This window comes from Zootoca vivipara, chromosome 4 (assembly GCF_965207765.1).
Source record: "Zootoca vivipara chromosome 4, rZooViv2.hap1.1, whole genome shotgun sequence".
Classification (NCBI taxonomy): Eukaryota; Metazoa; Chordata; class Lepidosauria; order Squamata; family Lacertidae; genus Zootoca; species Zootoca vivipara.
In genome coordinates this window covers 25,686,142-25,706,726 of record NC_142587.1, presented here as the reverse complement: position 1 = coordinate 25,706,726, position 20,585 = coordinate 25,686,142, and the positions used below count along the sequence as shown (strand labels likewise).

Sequence of the window (20,585 nt, the reverse complement as noted above, 5' to 3'; positions counted from 1 at the left end):
GCATTCCCTCTGGGAATCAATTGTATGATTTGGCCATAGCTTATATGTTTAGGAGCCATCTGGTATACAAATCTTCGAATGAATGGCTACTAGAACAAGCACAGTTTCTATTTGCGCCTCTGAACTTTAAGTTGCGTGTGTAGTGTCCTGTTGTGACTGTATAATATAGGGTCTCTACCTGTTAAGTAAGGCTGGGCAATATCTGGTCATTAACATTGTGATGTATCAGCAGCTACATGCCATGATGTCTGAAATGTATCTGGGCTGCTGCTTCCTCTATACCTTAAGGGAGGAAGAAGCAGCCGAGATACATTGCCCAGCCCCAAGCCGTTGTGGCTCATGTGAGCAAGAGCAGTATGGGGGCTTGACCAGTTATGGGGTGGGTAGCTTTCCATGCCCCTCAGTTGATCAAGCCACCCCACCCCTTCCATAAGATGGGGGGTGGGGTGGGGCTTCCTTAAACTGCTCAGCTGAGGGGCAGGAAGCCTCCAAACCCACAGTTGAGTAAGCCACAATACAGCTCTGGCTTCCGCAAGCCAGAGAGGCAGGGGGAAGGTAGGTGGTAGCTTGCCACCAGCACAGCAGGAGTGAGGGTACACTGTGCTGGCAATGGCTGCCAGGCATTTACACAACAGCCCACATATTCTCTTAGCTATAGGTACCTTGGCCACTGCAAACCCAACTGCTCTTTCATCTTTTGAAACTTGCTTCTGAGCTTGACTGGGGCACAGAGGGAGACTAGGGAAATGAATATGGCAGGCAAAATTTGCTGCTTGGGTTTTGCAGTGCGCCCCTTCCAACTTAGTTTTTTAAAAACTTCCTCTTCTTTACACAAAGATGTTGCAATTGCTCAACTGGACACTGACAAAACATACAGAAAAGTCTTTATTAGCATTGTTACAGGCAATGCATCCATAACTGATCCTTGCAGTGTACAGTCCCAGCCAAGATCAAAGCAAGAATTAGCAGACTGAAGTCTATTATTGTACACATGTGCAGAAAAAGGACCTCCTTTGAACTTCAACAGAAGAGACTGAAATTCACTTTACAAAAAAATAAAGTAACACCCATTTTTCATGTAAAAAAGGGCCAGCTCCTACCAAGCTGACAGACCAAAAATATTTTAGAAGTCAGCCAAATTGTATCTCCACACCTTGCATATACCAGGCTTAGCATTTAAAGCTTATTAATGATACATACCTAGGTAGAGACAAAGTGGGAATTGTGTAAGTTGATTGGTCAGTCATTACTGTAGTTACTGCACCTAAGCAGTTGAAATTCAGCACAGGATGGTAGTTTCAGAAAAGTGGAAATTTCCCTTTGTTAGATATAATTAATCTGAATTTTAAGTGAATGAATGTGAATTAACTAAATCACATCCATTTAGAGTAGTTGACATTAAAAACCATGCCAATTCAGAAAAGCATTCTTAAAACTTCAGCCTGTTTCTATGTGGGTGAATACTTAACCCATTAGCAAAATTAAACAGAATTATAGAAGTTATCCTTTGTGCATAGTTAAATGCCACGAGATGGATTTCACATTTAGTAAAAGCAGGCACTGCAAGAAACAGTTGGTAAGGAAGAGATTGTGCTCCCTCATTATCAATCTATCTGAGGGGAAGATGGGGAAATGGGGGAATCGATGTATCTGCTTCTTGCAACTGCTATTCTCCCACACTGGTTTAAGGAAGTGCTAATCATTAAATTGTTTGATAGCCAGCATGGCTACGTTTTCTGCCAATTAAATATGCAATCAACACAATAAGGACAAGTCCAGCAAGGGCTGCACCAACTATGATTGGGATCAACATATTGTTTTCATCCATTGGGCATTCTTCCGCTGAAAGAAAGAAAAAATCCTATTAAGCAGCTTTAATCCAATTTTCTCTATACTGTATATGGCATCTTGCTCTGCGCCAAGTGCAAAAATGGCAATCTGCCTTTACCAATTGGGAGTCAACTTTAAATTAGTGATGCTGCAGGAAGAAAAATGCTTATTACGGAGTGTTCTGATACGACAGACTAGGAATCAATGATTGTCTTCCTTCTGAAACTAATTTAAGCTTCTTTTAACTACCTTCAGTGTTTGGGCAGAGCTGAGATGAGCCACCATATAATAAAGCTTACCCCTGAGGTTGTGATGCACAAATTAATCTACATTTAATTGTTTAAGTCACAGATCATGTGCTCACCCACAGTAATGTAAAGAAACAAACCTATAAATGTGTACAGGTGACACCACTCAGTATGGCCAAGGTAGCTCATCAAGTTACTATTGCTCTGAAAGTGTGAAGTTTTTGCACTGAACTTGTGTTTAATATGTAGTTATACAGCTTACGTGTTCCAAATGTGTTTCCTGTGATCTTGAAAGCCTGGACTTGAGCATTGAATATATTGAGAGAAGTTTCATTCGAGATCCAAATACTCTCTTCTGAAAAGCACTTGTACGATTTTCCAACTGTAGCTTTGAGAGCACTCAGGCTATCGTTGTCAGCTTTAAATGTTCTTTCTGTATAAAAAAAAAAAACCACACACGCGAGATTAAGTAGGACCACACTCTTTTGTAAAGGCACCAGCCCATTTTGCCACCATGTTTTTATAGGTGGTGGTGTGAAGCCCTGATGAGCAGTAAGAAGACAAAAGTCAGGACTCCTTTCTTGCTATCAGTACAGCATTGTCTCTGACAAGCTATTGCACCAAACTTTTATAGGCTACCGGTATTTGCTTTCCTGGGTTTGAGGACCCTGAAATCATGGTGTGAATGTCTTATCTCCCAGTGAGCCTTCTAAAAGCTAAAGAATTAATAACCCTGGCATTTCAAACTGGCAATTAACACTGTGAATACTTGCATATCTTTCTCTGCACTCTTTGCTATTTTGGACATTCTTTGTATCCTTCAAAATCTAAGCTATTAAAGTCATTTTAATATATATATTACTTACTTTCAGCAGGCAGACTTGTGCTCACAGAGATACGGTGCAGGAAATACTTGTCAGTGGTTGAGTTCTTAAAAAGAAAGATAAATCTTAGTCACTTGTTGGGTTTCTTTTAAAAGACTACCCATATCCATGCTACAGGGCCACCATATCACTGGTAAAATGTGCTGCAGTTGTTAATAGAAAGAGACAACATACATAACATATACATCTGCATATCATGACAAGCCATAATTAAAACATGGCTTAATGTGCATGCACATACTGCTGAATCACTCCTGCTTCACTCCCTTTGTTGATCCAGGAACAAAAAACCACAAGCATTGGCAACTACAGATCAAGAACCACGGTTTAAACACTACAGAAGACACTGAAGAAGAAATGCCCTATTTTAAGGGCATGAACTCCAGATCCCACTGGAGTTATTGATGATTTTAAGATAGTGAGGCTGTTTACAAAATGGCTATCATGCCAATCTGCTCGTTCACAAAATTACAAGTCATCTAAAATTGCCATTTTATTTTTAACAAGTGCCATTTATTTATTTATTTATTTACTAATTTGCACCACCTTCCTCCAGGGTGATAAACACACCAATAGTAACATAATGAAAAACTCTAAAGCAACCTTCTAAAAACAGTCTAAAGCTACTGAAGTTCTGCACATAAGCTATTGTGCCCTGATCCATGATCTTCCCCAGTTACTAATAGAAGCAGAGTTGTGCACATAAACAGAGTAGTATTTGCATGGTCTATACATGTCAAACACAGCTCTGGCTGTAAATCAGAAGCAGTCAATGTGGTGTCCTCCCATCTTCACTGGCTCCAGCTAGCATGGCCAAAACTCAGGGACAATGGGGAGCATAGACCAATACCGTATGGAGTACATCAGCATTCCGTAAGTGTTGCATCAAATTATGCTTACCTGCTCAAAATAAAAAACCAGGTCAGTGGGCGCAGAAGTCAAGTTCAGAGTAACTGTGGAATCCCCACAATGCCCAGAGAAACTTGTATTTGCTGGAAGATTCAACAACTCCCACTTCTTAGTCTTGGAAATAGAAAAACAAAAGTTATGACATATTTCCTGTAAAAAAACCTCACTGGAGATCAAGCAATAATGTATGCGCTTTCAGTAAATTTTGTGTAAACAGCTTTGGAAACAAGTGTGCAGAAACAGGAAAGCAACTTTCCTAGCAGTACACAATAGGGTTAAATTGAATGGCTTCACTGTACAAGCAGGCTATGATCTGTATGGATATTGAAATGAGCACATTATTAAAAACCCTTTGGTGCACAGCAGTGTTATCTCCTTGATTGTTTTTTAAATTTTAGCTGTTTTTGTCTTGTTTTGCCACCCTGGGCTCCTTTGGAAAGGAGGGCAGGAAAGAATTTTCAGTAACAATAGTGCCATGGGGGTGTTCAGGAGAAGATCAACTTTTCCAGATTTTGCCATGTTTAGTCTAAATTTAGCTGGTAGTTGTGCAAGAATAAGAGATCCTGGCCAAGTGTGCAGGACACACTGCACAGGTGGACAACACTAACCTTCTTGAAACACATTACTGTGTGGCTGCTGGTGCTGAAGAGCCTGGGTTTAATAAGCCCACTAGTCTGATCTAAGGTGCATTAGCTTCCCATATATCTCTATGAATTTCTATGTATAAATAATAAATATGGAAGTTACCTGGTTTTTGGTGGTGTAGGTAACATTAAGCTGCAGGCCCATAGAAGCAAGCAAACAGCCAGTCAAATTGTATCGTCCAACATCTGGAGTTTTGGGGGCTGCAGTTGGGGCTGCAGTTGGTGCCACACTTGTAGTTGTGGGACTGGCGGTCGTAGACCCTTTGTCTTCACTACAGACAGTTTCTGGAAGGCAGTGATCACAAATCATAGCATGGAAAGTAGTCAATTAACACCTGGACAACCTTTATTTCACTTTGTCCTTTTGTAGTCACCCAGTCTTTTCTCCTGCTTTGCTCCCTCCCAACTACAAAATGTGTACTTAGCCCCTTTTTGTTTTTGAAAATATATTTTAATATCCCTTGTACAACTGTGTTCTCCAAGGCAATTCATAGTTTGTTAAGCTCAAAAACAAAGATAATGCAATCATAAAAAAGCACAACAATACGAAAAATAGGATGGGCACAGGAGCTAAATATTTAAGAAAGGGGAAAATGGGGGAGGGAATCAGGTTGGCTTCAGGCCAAATGCCAGGCAGAACAACTCTGTCTTACAGGCCCTGTGGAAAGAAATCAGGTCCCGCAGGGCCCTGGTCTCGGGAGACACAGCGTTCCACCAGGTCGGGGCCAGTGTTGAGAAGGCCCTGGTTCTAGTAGAGGCTAATCTAATTTCCTTCGGGCCTGAGACCTCTAAGGTATTACTGTTTATGGACCTTAAGGTCCTCCATGGGGCATATGGTCCCTTAAGTACGAGGGTCCTAGGCCGTAAAGGGCTTTAAAGGTCAAAACCAGCACCTTAAATCTGACCCTGTACTCCACTGGGTGCCAGTGCAGCTGGAAAAGCACTGGGTGAATATGCTCCCATGGCAGGGACCCCGTGAGGAGCCTCGCTGCAGCATTCTGCACCCGCTGGAGTTTCTGGGATAGCTTCAAGGGCAGCCCTGCGTAGAGCAAATTACAGTAGTCAAGTCTGGAGGTGACCGTCGCATGGATCACTGTGGCTAGGTCAGGGCAGGAAAGATAAGGGACCAACTGCTTAATGCAGCGAAGGTAAAAAAATGTTGCCTTAGCTGTTGTAGTAACCTGTGCCTCCATAGAAAGGGAGGCTTCAAGGATTACACCCAAGCTCTTAACGGAAGGCAATGGCACTAATTGGGCCCCCACAAGAGAAGGGAGTTGCTCCCTCATCCCCATGCCATCCCAACCCAGCCAGAGGACCTCTGTCTTTGAAGGCTTTAGTTTCAGTCGGCTCCCACAAAACCATCCAGCCACAGCCTCCAAGCATCTGTTCAGTGTGTCCGGGGCAGAGCCGGTATGGTCATCCATCAACAGATAGAGCTGAGTGTCATCAGCATATTGGTGACAACCCAGCCCAAAGCTCCAAACAATCCTGGCAAGTGGGCGCATAAAGATGTTAAAAAGCATCGGGGAGAGGATTGCGCCCTGTGGCACTCCACACACTAAGGAGTGGCGCGACAACATCTCCCTCCCTAGTGCCATCCTCTGTCCCCGAACAGAGATAAAAGAGCACAGCTATTGTCGGGCTATGCCCTGTATCCCCACATCGGCGAGGCGGTGGTCCAGAAGATCATGATCGACCATATCAAAGGCTGTTGACAAATCTAAGAGAATCAGCAGTCCCGACCCACCTCGGTCCAGTTGTCTACAGAGATCATCTGTTAGGGCAACCAGAGCCGTCTCTGTCCCAAAGCCAGGGCGGAAACCAGACTGAAATGGGTCTAAAGCCGATGTTTCCTCCAGAAACCTGCCAAGCTGTTCAGCAACCGTTCTCTCAATTACCTTGCCCAGAGATATGGAAGATTCGAAACTGGGCGGTAATTGGATAGATCTAAAGGATCTAGAGAAGTTTTCTTTAAGAGCGGACGCACCACTGCTTCCTTCAGCTCCCCTAGGAATGTCCCCGTGCCAAGGGACAAATTGATGATTTCAACCAGGGGGATCCGCGCAACGTCTGGGCACGCCCTAATCAGCCAAGACAGGCACGGATCAAGGGGGCAAGTGGTGGGCCTACTAACTTGAAGGAATCTATCCACATCAGCGGGGAGAATCCGACTGAAATGGTCCAACACTGGACCTGAAGACAGTCGAGGAGCCTCCAGTTCTACAACTGTATCTAAATTGGCAGGGAGGTCAAGGTGGAGCGACAGGACTTTCTCCACAAAAAAGCTCGCAAATGCCTCACAGATAGTAGAATTTGTACTTAAATTTGGTTGTCCCCCTAAGGACGTTATCGACCTAATTATTCTAAATAGTTGTGCCGGGCGAGAGCTAGCGGATGCAATGGAAGCTGCGAAGATTTCTTAGCAGCTTTCATAGCCATCTCATAGGCTTCCATAAGTGTCCTAGAAGATGTTCTTGAAGCTCCGTCGCGAGTCCTTTGCCATACTCGCTCTAGCCATCTGAGGTCCCGCTTCATTTTTCGGAGCTACTCAGTAAACCAAGGGGCCCGGATTTGGCGGGGTCACAGAGGGCGCCTAGGTGCAATCTCATCGATGGCCGCCGATAACCGGTTATTCCAGTCCTCGACAAGGTCATCTAATGAGTCGCCAGGGGGAGCAGGGTCCCGCAAGGCCTGATGGAATCTATCAGGATCCATCAGCTTCCGTGGGCAAGCCCAAATAGGCTCGCCACCCGAGCAGGGCAGGAGCGGGAAGTCAATCTTGGCTTTCAGAGCATAGTGATCAGACCATGGCACATTTAGGGCTTTAAAGGTTAAAGCCAACACTTTGGATTGGGCACAATATGATTTTATTTGCCAATCCCCATCAGTAATCTGACCACTCTTATTTGGACCAAATCACGTTTCTAGATAATTTTCAAAGGCACAATGCTGTATTCCAACCAGGAGCTTTGTTGAGTCATAGTTAGGTCAGCCAAAACTGATAAAAGGTGCTCCAAATCACTGGGGGGTGGGGAGCAGCAGAGTGCTGGATCTAGAAGCACCCACAAGCTAACTTTGTGTCCTCCACATGTTTTGGACTATGATCAACTGCAGCCAATATGATTGTGCTGCAGTTGTAGGAGCCTGAGCCACAGTACAAAATATCTAGAGGACACCAGTTTGGCAGTGGCTGGCCTAGGATACTAAAAGCTGCTGACATGTAAGAGAATCAATTAAGTCACACTCTTCACCTGTCTTGGCAGAGACCATCTCATAGGGAAACACGGGCAGTTTCTATTCTGTTCCAAACCCAGTCCTAATACCTCACTAAAGCAGATCTAGAAAATCAGAGCCATCCAAAAGAGCTTGGAGCAGCTAAGCCTAGGCAAAGTTCCTGTCTTACTCAGGTGCTGCAGAGCTTGGATCCACTCCCTCTCACAATGATAAATTTACAGTCACCTGGATCCAGGCAGACAGCCCCTTCCTAACACAAGTGGTTGGTCCAGAGCCATGTCACTATCCTCAGGCCTCAATAATTGAAACTCCAAGCAATAAATTGGACCAGACAGTGCTATGGATCCCACCTAAGGCACTGCACTAAAAGTGAAAGGTGTGAGGAAATAGGCATAAATCATCATCAGTCAACATTTCTTTTCAATCTCCATTTCAAAGAACACTGATACCGTAGGAACACCCACCCACCAGATATTAACTGTTACTTCACCCCACCAACAAAAGACTAGATAAAATATTTTTCTCCTCCTCTTTCCCAAAGCTCAGTGCAAACGAGCCTGGCGGCCGCCAATACACAACACTGACCCGCCGGAAAGCAATATTTGGCAAGTGTTTCTTACAGTCATAATTATAATATAGGGCGGCACAGAGTTAAATTTTTAAACTTTTTTAATGGTGGTGTGCCTCGTGATTTTTTTCACGGAACAAGTGGGCCATGGCCCAAAAAAGGTTGAGAAACACTGGCGTAGCCCTCTCCCTCATACTACCCCCTCCAATGACATTGGCACAGCAAAACACACACACACCCTTGCTTGAAGAAGTCAAGGCTCTTGGCCTTTCTTAGCAAATTCTATCCACTGTGAGGAATGATGTGAGTTTCATAGCAGGGATGGTGGCAGCTGGTGCTCCCGCCCCCAGCCGGGTTTTTGTGTGGTAGCGGTGAGGAGCAGAGACCAGATGGCAAAAAAGATCTCCTGCTGTCCTACCTGTGGCACTGCTGTTCCAAATTCACCCATGTATTTTGATGAAAGCTGTGTCTCAAACTAAACTTGGGTGTCAGGCTTCTCGGTGTGATAGCAATTTGCTTCCTGGAAATGGGCCATTTTAAAAGCTATGATAAAATTCATTTATTTGCTGCTACATTGCCGCTTCACAAATTGCACACAGCAAAGAGGGCTCCTCCTGTTCTTCCAAAACACTATACTGTCGGAAAGACCAGTGAAAGAGAGAACTGGGATGAAGGTTCTCCCAGCTTGCTCTTCTCTTGTCCTTTCCAACTAGGCTTCAGCTGCATTTGCCAGTAATACTATTTCCCAACTTATTAACAATACCCTTCGGCTTTCTGCATGATACGTTGTTGGTCATTCAAATTCTATGCTTTACAAGGACTGCTTTGGCTTTCCCCAATCAGAAACTCATTTTACATAAACCATTACAAAATAGCAATATTTCAGCACAACCCCAGACCTACAGAGAAAATGAGAGTCCCTGGGGTATGACTAGTTACACTGGGAAGAATTGGCATGCCATAAGCTTTTTGAAAATACAATGCTTACCTTTTCCACTGAAGGTGTTATTTGGAAGGTATGCTTCAAGCGTAACATTGCTGAGGAGGACAGTCACATTTTTCATGCCTATTATGGTGTTGTTGCTGTGACATGTATACGTTGTCTTTAAGTGTGCTTGAATATCGGTTTCTTTGGACACACTTCTTGCTCCAGCTGCAGAAAGTGTGCAATTGTATTAGTGTGTGATTTATTTCTCCATAAATATGGCAACCATCCTATGTACCACCAACCCAGCTACCTTCATCATACTGTACTTTGCAAAGCCTCAAAACACTTACTTTCACTTGAGTTGGGGAAAAAGCTGGCATCTGACAAGTTGTAGGTGAAATTCAGATTACTGACAGTGTAGACGCCTGCATTTTTTACAAATGTCATCTTTAATGAGTTATTGTTGCCAAATCCAATTGCAAGAACTTCTGAAGTGCCGTTTAGCCTGTCACATGTGCTTTCTGGCAGTACCACAGCATTAGAAGGAAGTGAAAAGACCTTGACCTAAGAGACAAAAACAGTGTTGCTGTTATAGTGAGCCTCAGAACTGTTGTAAACATAAAACAATCCAAAGTAAGTAAAATGCTTCAAGGCATTCAATAACCATAGTAGATTTTGGGGGGTGGGGGTAGGAATACAAAGCCAACCTACAGCACCTTTGGGTCAGGATCAAATTGCCGTTTAATTTCTACAATGTAGGATAAGGCTTTAGAGTGAAGCATGGGAAAGAAGGATCCCATGCCAAGTAAAAGTGCATTTGCTTGTCTTTTTATTTATTAACTAAAGGTTAGGCAGGTGGGATGTGCGTTGGGGAAAGAATAATCCCTCCCTATGTTTTAGAAAGGATTTGGCACAGAGTAGGTTGGTTGGGGCTTACAACATTTTGTTTCTGTCTCCTAAACTAGACAGGCATACGTAGTAGCAACAGAAAGTTAGCAAAACAATAGTGACAGAACCAATGGTGTACCGATTAGAATGCTGGACTAGGACAAGGGAGATTCAGGTTCAAATCCTAACACAGCTATGAATCTGATTTTGTGACACTGTGCCAGTCATTGTCTCTCAGCCTAAATTACTTTACAGGGGTCTTACAAGAATAAAATGGGGCTTTAGCTTTTTGGATGGAAGGCAGGATAAAATGGTAAAATTTAGCTGAATCTCCTTTCCTGCAATTTCTATCCATTAGCTCCAGTTCTGCCCTCTGGAGCAACAGACTGTCAGCTCCATTTTCTGCATGATATTTCTGAAAACTACCCAGCTTCTCGTTTCAGGCTAAACATGCCCAGCTTTTTCAACCATTCCTAATAGAATTTGGTTTCCAGACTCCTCTGCACTTGGATCACTCTTCTCGAGGCACACTCTTGACTTTCAATGTCTTCTTTAAAATGGGATGCCTATAACAGTACACAGCTGTAGCCTGACTAGTGCAGAGCGAAGTGGAACTACTACGTCTCATGGTAGGATTCTGGACACAATGCTGCTACCAATGCAGCCTAAACTTTCATTGGCTTTTTTTAGTAGCTGCACTGTGGCTCGTGTTTAATTTGTGACCAACAAACCTTTAGTTACTAAAGATACCTACTTTTCACATGTATTGCTTCAAATCAGGTCTCCCCCATTCCTACACTTGTGGCCTTGATTTTGTAAACATAGAATGTTACAATTTCTCACTGTTCAACTTAATCTTGCTGGTTTGGGTACCATGTTTTAGGCAGTGATAATCACTTTGGATCTTGATTCTGTCTTCTTCCAAGCTTCCTGTCATCTACAAATTTGAGAAGCATATCCTCTACACCAGGCATTCCCAAACTTCGGCCCTCCATATGTTTTGGACTACAATTCCCATCATTCCTGACCACTGTTAGCTAGGGATCATGGGAGTTGTAGGCCAAAACATCTGGAGGGGCGAAGTTTGGGGGTGCCTGCTCTACACCCTCATCCAAGAGATTTATAAAGATGTTAAAAGGCACAGGGCCTAAGACAGATCCTGTGCAGTACTTCACTCAGAACCTTCCTCTAGGTCAGGGTTTCCCAAATTTGGGTCTCCAGCTGTTTTGGACTCAATACCCATCCATCATCCCTAACCACTAGCTAGGGATGATGAGAGTTGTAGTCCAAAAACAGCTGAAGACCAAACAGCTGTAGTCCAAAAACAGCTGAAGTCTGGGAAACTCTGCTCAAGGTTGATGCAGAGACCATTAATGAGCACATGGTGGATACGGTTGTTTGAGCAGCTATAAAAGTGAAGTAAGCATTGTGTGCCTTATAAACAGGGCTATTTTTAATCCTATATTTGCTTTGAGGCATTATTACTGATCCCAAGAAATTGGGTAAGGACAAAATTTTATGTATAACTAAATTTTATCCTCATCTCCCACCAGTAAATGATATTACAGACTTGTTTTCCATCAAGCTCTGCCTTCAGTTGACCACAAACACTTCAGCAAAGTACTTTCCTTTCTGAGTTAGTTTTGAGCCAATTCATGCATTACTTTCATGGCGTACATTTAAAATTATTTTCCTACTGTGTGGAAAGGATGAACATATACATATACTAATGAATCAGAGACCAGGGTTTAACTGGAGCTCCCAATCAAATATAGAAATCCAAAATTTCTTCAAACACTCAACCTTGAGTGCAAATTAATCAGCTTCAGCTCTGAAAGCAGCATCTTGCTGCTTTTAGCCACACAACATAGCACCTTAAAAGTTATGTCTCTGTAAGCAGCTTTCTGGCCCACCACTCACTTAAGCTTCAGCATCCTCACCTCTTTACTGGTGTTTGTGTGGTATTCCACTGTAAATAGCACAGAAAAATTTGCTAATATGCAGATTTTGTTTTTCCCATCTCTTACTTCAAACGCTGAAGATGCTTGTAAAAATCCTGCAAACGGAAAACAATAAATATCAAGAAGTGCAATGCCGATAGACAGCTTTGAAGAATATATGCAACGTCGGTATGTAACAATGTGCTTCACTGGGACAGATGACTTTTGTGGAAGCAGAATAGGAATGCTTTTAGAAAGCCTGCACTTACTCAGTACAGGTATCTTTACACTTGCACACAATTGATTTTGGCGTCAAAGGGGGTGGGGTGGAAAGGACCCCCATACATCCTGCTGCCATGCACAGCTGCCAAGAACAGAACCCCCGCATAAGTGAGAATTCCCCTGTAACAACTCTTGCTCGCAACACATTTTATTGTGAAGATAATCTAAGCCATTATTATAAAACACACAATATTTAAGAACCTATTATGTATTAGTTAGTGCATTCCTACATTCATACAAAGCATGTTCCAAAGGGATGAAAACTTCTTAAGCAACCATGAGAATGATGTAAGGAAAGTCAATTTATGCCAACCAGAATTACAACCTTTGTTTGCAAAATGGTTCATTGTATCTCCACTGGCTTTATTTGTATCTAGTCCTCTTGATAACACACTGATAAGAGTCCTGTTACAAAACTAGCAAACATTCTTGTTAAATTTGTCATGTGAGAATCACAAGCTAACAAGTTTTATCTACATGTTAAAGAATCATTTTGATTTGAATATATACAAAAGCAGAAAACTCACCACATCCCCATTTTTATACTTTTGTTTATATGAGTGGGTAGTATATATTTTCATAAATATGTTATCAATACTCAAGTGTACAAGACGGCTTTTTAGTAACTGAGCCGTGGCTTAACATTAAGACTGTACGACAGACACAAAAATATTACCTAAATACTCATTCCTATTTTACTGAAAATTAAAGGAATGTAGAAATCCCCACCCCACAAAGGTGTTCGAGTATATTCTACCTCTGGTCAGTATTTTTAAAATGTGAACAGGCAATATTAAGTTGACCTCAGCTATCAGGTGTCTTCATTAATAAGGTTCTAGTTGCTACAGTATAGGCTGTTGCCAAAGGCAACTACAGATTACCACCTGCAGGAGCTAATGATTTACTCAAATTGCACCAACATATGAAGATCTGCACAAAGGACAATTCTTTAAACCTCCACCTTTTTAAAACTGTGTAACTATAACACATGTGTGGAAGTCTCAACAGATCCCCCCCCCCAAATTTAAGCTAGAATCTTATTTGCTTCCCTTCTAGATTTACACAAGTACATTGTTAGGCTTTTTCTACAACAGTGACATGTTTTGTCAGAGGGAGAACTGGAAAGGGTTAGGGAGGTGCTAGGCCAGGGGGTGGGGAACTGTATAGTCAAAACTAAACAACTTTCTATGAAGTGAACTGAATGAATACAGGTTTGCCCAGCAATATTCAAGCAGGTTGAACTAGATGACCCTCAGGAACCCTTCCAACTCTACAATTGCATGATTCAGGCTAAGATACCATTCAGTCAACTGTTCAACAGGCACCGAGTCTGGTATACCAAGCTTCTCATCCTCTCTTCAACGGCCACCCAACGAGCATGTCATAACTTTTCTCCAGTGGATTTGACTTGAGAACAATCATCATGTACTGCAATTTTAATACTGGCTGTATGTTGCTGAAACTTTCCATTGCCTATGACCGATTTGTGCTTCTCTGTCCTCTCTTCCACGACAATGTGCAAGCTGTGAGACTACCGAAAAGTTATGCAGCACGTGAATTTGTTTTCAATTGCTATATAGCCAAAACATTAATAGATAAAATTTGTTTAATTGTCCGACAGCCTTAATACTTTCCCCCAGTGCTTTCCCCTTCCTTCCAAACTGTAGCAACTTTCTTCTCTCTCTAAAAACATAAACAACTATCTTGGAATACCAAGTAGTGACCTGCCAATGAAGCAGCATTGTTGGAAGACACAAAAATTGAGCAAGTTTCACAGCCTGATTATACCCCATCATTTTGTTGATTTTGTCATTTTTGAACATGCTGGAGTGGCAGCAATTCAAGCCCATTATAAAAGTGTATTCATACAAGTTTTTTCTCCCAAGAACTGCTTAATGCAGAGTGAAGGGCAAAGTCCACTGCAATGTTTTCCTCTTCTATTTAAAAATGCAGGAAGGCTGTAAGCTGTTTGTACTTCTGAATGACAAGTCTTACTGCAGTAGAATTGTGTTCCATTTGTTGTCAGACATTTAATTGGGAGTATATACCATGGAGGGATTCCTCTAAAATGGAAGAAACTGCTACAGAAGTCTGAATTGCAAACACACTGCTCCATCTTTGAATTGTTTGAATTGTATGGCAGACTCAAAAGAAACAAATGAGCTACACTTCCAAAACAGCATCCAACCAATAGAACATATTCCAACTTTAAGAACAGGTGTTTAAAGCAGTTTTACATCCCTTAGGGCACAATCCAAACTCCTGATGTGCCAAACAGTTTCACCAGTCTCTGTGGAATGGGATGGGGCTGAGCTGGCTGAAGATCCAGGCCTCATCCCTACAATAGCTCCAGAAGCAGAATTTTGCCTGCCCTGCACCCTGGCAATGAGAGCAATAGAGCTGCAGATTTTGTGGAAGCTCCACTGCTCTATGTGTTTCTGCTGCCCAACCAGGGTTTGGATTGCTCTGCCAGTGTATTTTCGATGCCAGTTTCTTTGAAGACTTGTCATCGAATATTCATACCCTATGTAAATAATATTTTAACCAAAATGCTTGCTTGGTTTTTTAAAGATATGCACTAGAACCAATAAACAAAGGCCTTTTTTAAAAAAATGGATCCTTTTTATTGGCCAATTCTGACAGGTTTTATTGGCCAATTCTCACAGAGCTGGAACTGCTTATTAGGAAAAGGGTAGCTGCTTTACAATATGCAAGCTAACAAGATGAATATATAAATCAAAAGAAGACACACCTGCCTTACTCACTCAACACAATATTAATAGGGTGCAAGAGGCATTTTAAATACAGTGTGTGGACAAATGAAATTTTTAACCTGTGGGATCCATGGAAAGTTTCTTTGTATTTGCGAGCACATTTAAGATCTGCAGGCAGGCAGCAAACTAGGGCACTAGCCTGGCTGTAGCCCCACCCATGCATTTCACAATACTGTACTGCACCATGGCAGCATGGCTGTTCCAACCCTTTATGCAGTGGATAAGAGCAGAGACAGGAAGACTCCAGGGCAGCCTGAATCACTCTCTACTCTATGATAAGTGTGCCATGCTCAGAAAGTAGAATGGTAGCTACATGTTTCATGCAATTAGAATCTGAACCATGGAGATACCTAGTAAACTTGAGTGAAGAGCAGCTATGTGGGAAAGCAGTTCACATTACAATTGCACACCCCATCTTAAGAGTAAGACTAGGTTAAGTTTCAGTGGATCATTTAATAGTAAATCTTGAAACTGACAAGTTCATGGTTATGCAAGACAATATATTACAGCTTCCTGCTAAATAGTTGTCCTGGCTAAGCTTTCATGCTGCATCAGCTCTTCCTGAATAAGCAATTCTATGATACAGATAAACATAAAACACAAGTTTTAGTGGAAAGTCATTTGTAAGCTTCATGTTTTGGACTATACGTATGTGAAATGAGCTGGTACAAAGAGATGTTTCTAGTGTTTATGCACCAATGTCGGTTGCTTCCTTGTGACTATGGGGCAACTGCAGATAAACCTATGGAATGAATATTACCCTTCCAATAAAGCAGCCATTTTAAAAAGGAACTCCCCCACTGCTTTTCATCTGATAAAGGCACCTCTGTCATGAGCCCTTTTAAGTTAGTGCCTTTTAGCAAGAGATTAGATGACACCAATTTGCCAGCAACTTTGAGCCAACACTGCACTAGGAAGATCCTAACTTGCATATCAAGAGTTTGGCAGCACTGCAGTGTTCAGACCTGACACTTTTCTAAAAACACTATCTGCAATTTTCAAAAGCTGATTTGGTGGCTATTAATTTATAGCAAGAAACACCTGTTATGTTTCCCAAATACAGCTTCTTAACACCTAAACTGGACAAGTCCACTGCAGAAGGGAGTTAAAACCCTCCGACAATTATCTACATATCCAGAGCCCTCAGCCTCATTTAGGGCACTGGAAGGATTATCATTCCTTTTACAGCCCTTGTTTATCTTCTTTGTTTGCTCTTAGTAAATCAACTAGAGTTTGGCAGTTCTGGAGAGATATCTACCAGGCCTTGGAGTTAGCTGAATTATTTATTGTGCACATGCACAAGGATTCCTTACCATGCAGATCCATTCAAACAGCCCAAAATTTCAAATTGTTATAGAAACCGCATCTCATGCCATAAAGCTGATTCTAGTTCAACCAAATGTAGTTGACAGCTGATCTGGAAAGTTTAAGAAAGCCAGCCATTTTCTTGTAGGCAAAGATGTACTAAGTTTATAGTTGCTTATGGAAATTTATTCAAAAATCTTGAAGTAATAAAGTTCAAGAGAAGCCACCAGTCAGTGTTACAGCTCCCACACAATTAGATATCAGTTAACAAGTTTAATACTGTATTGTATTTCACTGAGCACCCATAAATCTTTTGAAGACATGGGCATGAATGAGAGTTCAAGAGAAGACAGCAGTTGACCAAAGCGTACTAAGTCATGCAACAAATGCAGTATAAGAACATGCTCTCCTGTCCTTTTAGAACCTTTATTTTGGTGCAAAGCAGGAAACTGCAAAGTGAAACTTGAGGGAGCATCATATAAGCAAACAAAAGTTGAATTTCAGGAAAAAGCAGGTATCACACCCAGAATAAAATCCACTGATAATCAAATCCATGAATGTATCTTTAAAGAATCCAAGTTCAAAAGCATTACAAACCATAGCTGCCAAGTTCTCCCATTTTTAAGGGAAATTCCCTTATGCTGAATAGGCTTCCTCGCGAGAAAAGGGAAAACTTGGCAGCTATATTAAAAACACACACCAAGTACGCATAATTAGTTTAAGAAAAATAAGTATTCATTATTTTTCAGTAAAAGGGGAGGTTTGTCTCTGGTTTTCTCTGGTTTTCTCTGGTAGTCCCAGGTTTGTCTCTGGTTTTCCTATTTTTTGTGTTTTAATGCCTTTAAAACATTGTAAATACAGTAAACCACTCTTGAATTTGCTATATGTAGCTTTTTACTTCTATGTATGTTTGGGGGTAGGCCCAAATACTTCAGCCTATGATGGCAAGGCTAACTGACAAAGGTAAGAAAAGGAGATACAATCAATCTTGGGGGGAAACACTTCAGGATATACATAGCCACCATCTACCGAGTTGGAACGGAATTAGGCAGACCAGCGATTGCAGACTAATAATCACATACAAATCCATACGGTATCAAGTCAAAGCAGCATAGAAGGACACAAATTCATGAGTCATACTTGTTCTTAATTCTGGCCTACATGACTAGGATGCCCAAGTTTTCTCATTTACCTCATGCTATAGTGAGAAGATTGTGCGATTTACAGCCTAACCCTATGAATATTTACTTGGGGGATAAAGTTCCACTGAGTGCAAGAGAACCTGTAGAAATCTCTGCAAGATAACAGCTTCATATCACCAGTGTTATACAACCAGTGATAAAGAGACTGAAACTAGACAATGCCACTTGGGAGAAAAAAAACCAGCAGAAGACAACTACTATCAGGAGAGAAGAATTTCACCTTCAGATGGGTCATCTATTACATTTTCAGTTCCTTCACATTTGCTACATCTAGTTTCCACAAAACACAAGTTTGGGAAGATGGGGAATGCCTTGCAAAATCTAGCTAGGAGGACACATTCCCTTCCGGGAAGCCTTCCTAAGCCACATGCCAATTATGGGTGGGGCCAGAGGTAAAAGTGGGCAGAACAACAAATGTAAATTTCACCTTTGTACAGCAGGTTGGTTTGTTCACTCTCACACTCAAACAAGCCTTCCTATCCTCCATCCAGAGAAAAAAGACAACAGTTTAGCCAACTACTCACAAGAAGGCTGCAAAGCAGTGCAGTGAGGGTCAGCCAGAGTGGCATCAAGGGAGCATTGCCAGTTTTGTTGGTACAATCAAGCGGAGAAGAAACTCTCAGTGCTCTCTGCACCAATATACCAACAGTGAAAGTCATCTCAAATTATTTCAAATTAGCAGCGTGCGAGGCCTCAAGCACAAGAAGGCAAACAAGTTCTCTTGCTCACACCTGTTGTTGCTAGAAGAGGGCACTCCAGCAAAAAAAAAAGTTGTTTGCAGAGCTGCTGGGGGAAAACAGAACATAGGGACACAGGATTTGAGTAGCCTTCAAAACACAGTTGCCTTGGAAGGAGAACAATAAAGTGGCAGTATGTTTCTTAAGATATGCAGCTGCAGCCAGAAGGAATTAGGCGTCAAGGTTACAAAGCCATCCACACCCTGGGTGTGCAAGCTAGGCAAAGATTGGAGCAGCAGCAGCTACTAGTCAGTCTCACAATCAGTGACCTGGAGGAAAAGTAGGTGGTCAGCTCTGAAGGGAAAGCTCCGGGATTATTATTATTATTAATAATAATAATATCATTATTTATACCCCACCCATCTGGCTGGGTTTCCCTAGCTGGGCGGCTTCCAGCACATAAGGGGAGAAGGATGGGGGACGACGACATGGGTTTCGGTATACAGCTGCCTGAGGAGGAGAGGCAGCTCCTTTAAATGTTGAATTCCGCGTTAGCGGTTGCACTGCATTAAGTACACCGTGTCCTGCGCCACCGTTTCCCATGGCGAAAAACCGTCCTCTTGCTTCTCCCTAACGCAGAGGCTCCTCTGCCCGCAGGGCCGCGTGGGAGGCCCGCCTGCCCTTTGACGCGGACACCTGGCCTGCTAACTTCCCAGGTGCCGGGAAAAGGAAGCGGCTGCGGCGACCCCGCGGCCCGGGCCCAGCCCTCGGGCTCTAGGAAGAGGCGCGGTGCCAGCCCAGCGCCACACGGGAGGCCTCCACCTTTCCCCTCGCTGCGGGGCTTCCACGCAGAGGGCGCAGGCCTCTAGCGGAGGGCAAGAGGCGGCGGCAGTCAGGGCGCTCCTTCCCTCCTCAGGTAAGCGGCGGAGACCAGCGAACCGAGGCTGGGGAGAGGCCTGCGAAAGGAAGCCGCCGCGGATACTCACCCAGCAGGGCCGCCGCCAGGAACAACCCCCAGCTGCACCGAGGCGCCATGACAGGAGCGGGCCGAGTCGGCAGACAGAGAGAGGAACGCAAAGCTGAGCGGGGAGCGCAGACTGAGGAACGTCGGCGTCGGCAGCACCGAATAACGCCAAGGGGCGCAGTCACGTGATCTTCGTCGTCGTCCCGCCCCGCCTCTCCCACCGCTATTTCTTTTACCTCCGTCACCTGATCTTAATAAACCACGCCCGGCCTCTTTAATAAAGAGTGGGGAGGGGTGCAGAGAGAAAAAGAGAGAAGACGGACGGAACGGAGGGCCGGGCAGAACCAGAGCCGTGATCTCGCGAGAACGGAGAGAAGCAGGCCATAGGCTGAGGCCGTTGAGGGGCTTTCTCCCCCGCCTCTCTTTTTTTTTAACCGTAGCTTTTTAACCGATTTCGGTACGTTCTGAACTGCTAAAAGCGAAATATACGGAAAGCTCGAATCGGCTTGTGGCGATTATAATCACTATTAGGCCCGCAGCACATCGTGCGTCGTCCGAGGAGGTCGGCTGGTCGCAGGGAGTTTCGTTTCCTTTGGGAAGCTGCTCCGGGTTCTGTGCCAAGGAAATGATTCCGATGTCACATGAGAGCTCTCTCGCGATAGAGTCATGTTTTTAAAAGAAATTTTTATTATTGCGTAGGCGGAGAGGGAAAACAAATAATTTCCGAAACATAAATCCTCTACTGGAAGGTTCTCAGAAAAAGCAAGAGAGCCCCTAACAAATGTGGGCTTGTCGGTTGTACTGTCGCCACAAACGTGACTTGATAGGCTCGTAAGAGCAGGAGGAAGAGCCTCATAACGAGACATTTTAGGGCGAGGGGCAGGGAAAGTCACATATGTAGTAACATGCCAGTGAGACAGCAGAAACCTAAACACAAGCTGCATAAGTTTGAAGTTGCTTTACGTTGAGATGAAAGACGTTTTAAGACCTGCTCTGGCTTCTGAAGCCACCTGCAGCAAATGGAGGTGACAACCTACCAATGCCACGAAATTTCACTAAAATGGCTACTGCTGTCACTGGTCATTGCTGCCTTTAAAAAGAAAAAGGACGCTAACAAAAAAAGGAAAGAGGTCAAGAGGGGGACTTTAACGAAAGAGGGTAGATATGAAAATGAGCTTGGCATCAATGATTGCAAACGAGGCAGTCTTTCCAGTTCCCCCTCTCCCGTCCCTTGATTGACAATTGGAGTCCAATGTTTCCCAAAATATATCTATAAATGCATCTCTAATGCAGTTGTCTCCCACATCC

The 20,585-nt window shown here is 43.1% G+C and overlaps 1 protein-coding gene across 1 annotated transcript; it reads right to left on the bottom strand.

The window, feature by feature from the left end:
• Nucleotides 1-872: 872 nt before the first annotated feature.
• LAMP1 (lysosome associated membrane protein 1) lies at nucleotides 873-19,397 on the bottom strand. Its single transcript, XM_035114919.3, has 9 exons — nucleotides 19,300-19,397; nucleotides 12,074-12,189; nucleotides 9,596-9,809; nucleotides 9,306-9,470; nucleotides 4,619-4,800; nucleotides 3,863-3,985; nucleotides 2,945-3,008; nucleotides 2,341-2,511; nucleotides 873-1,842 (listed from the first exon to the last, which is right to left on the bottom strand). Exons 1-9 carry the CDS (start codon nucleotides 19,346-19,348, stop codon nucleotides 1,703-1,705), a joined length of 1,224 nt encoding a protein of 407 aa, XP_034970810.1. The 5' UTR covers nucleotides 19,349-19,397; the 3' UTR covers nucleotides 873-1,702.
• Between the last annotated feature and the right edge of the window lie 1,188 nt (nucleotides 19,398-20,585).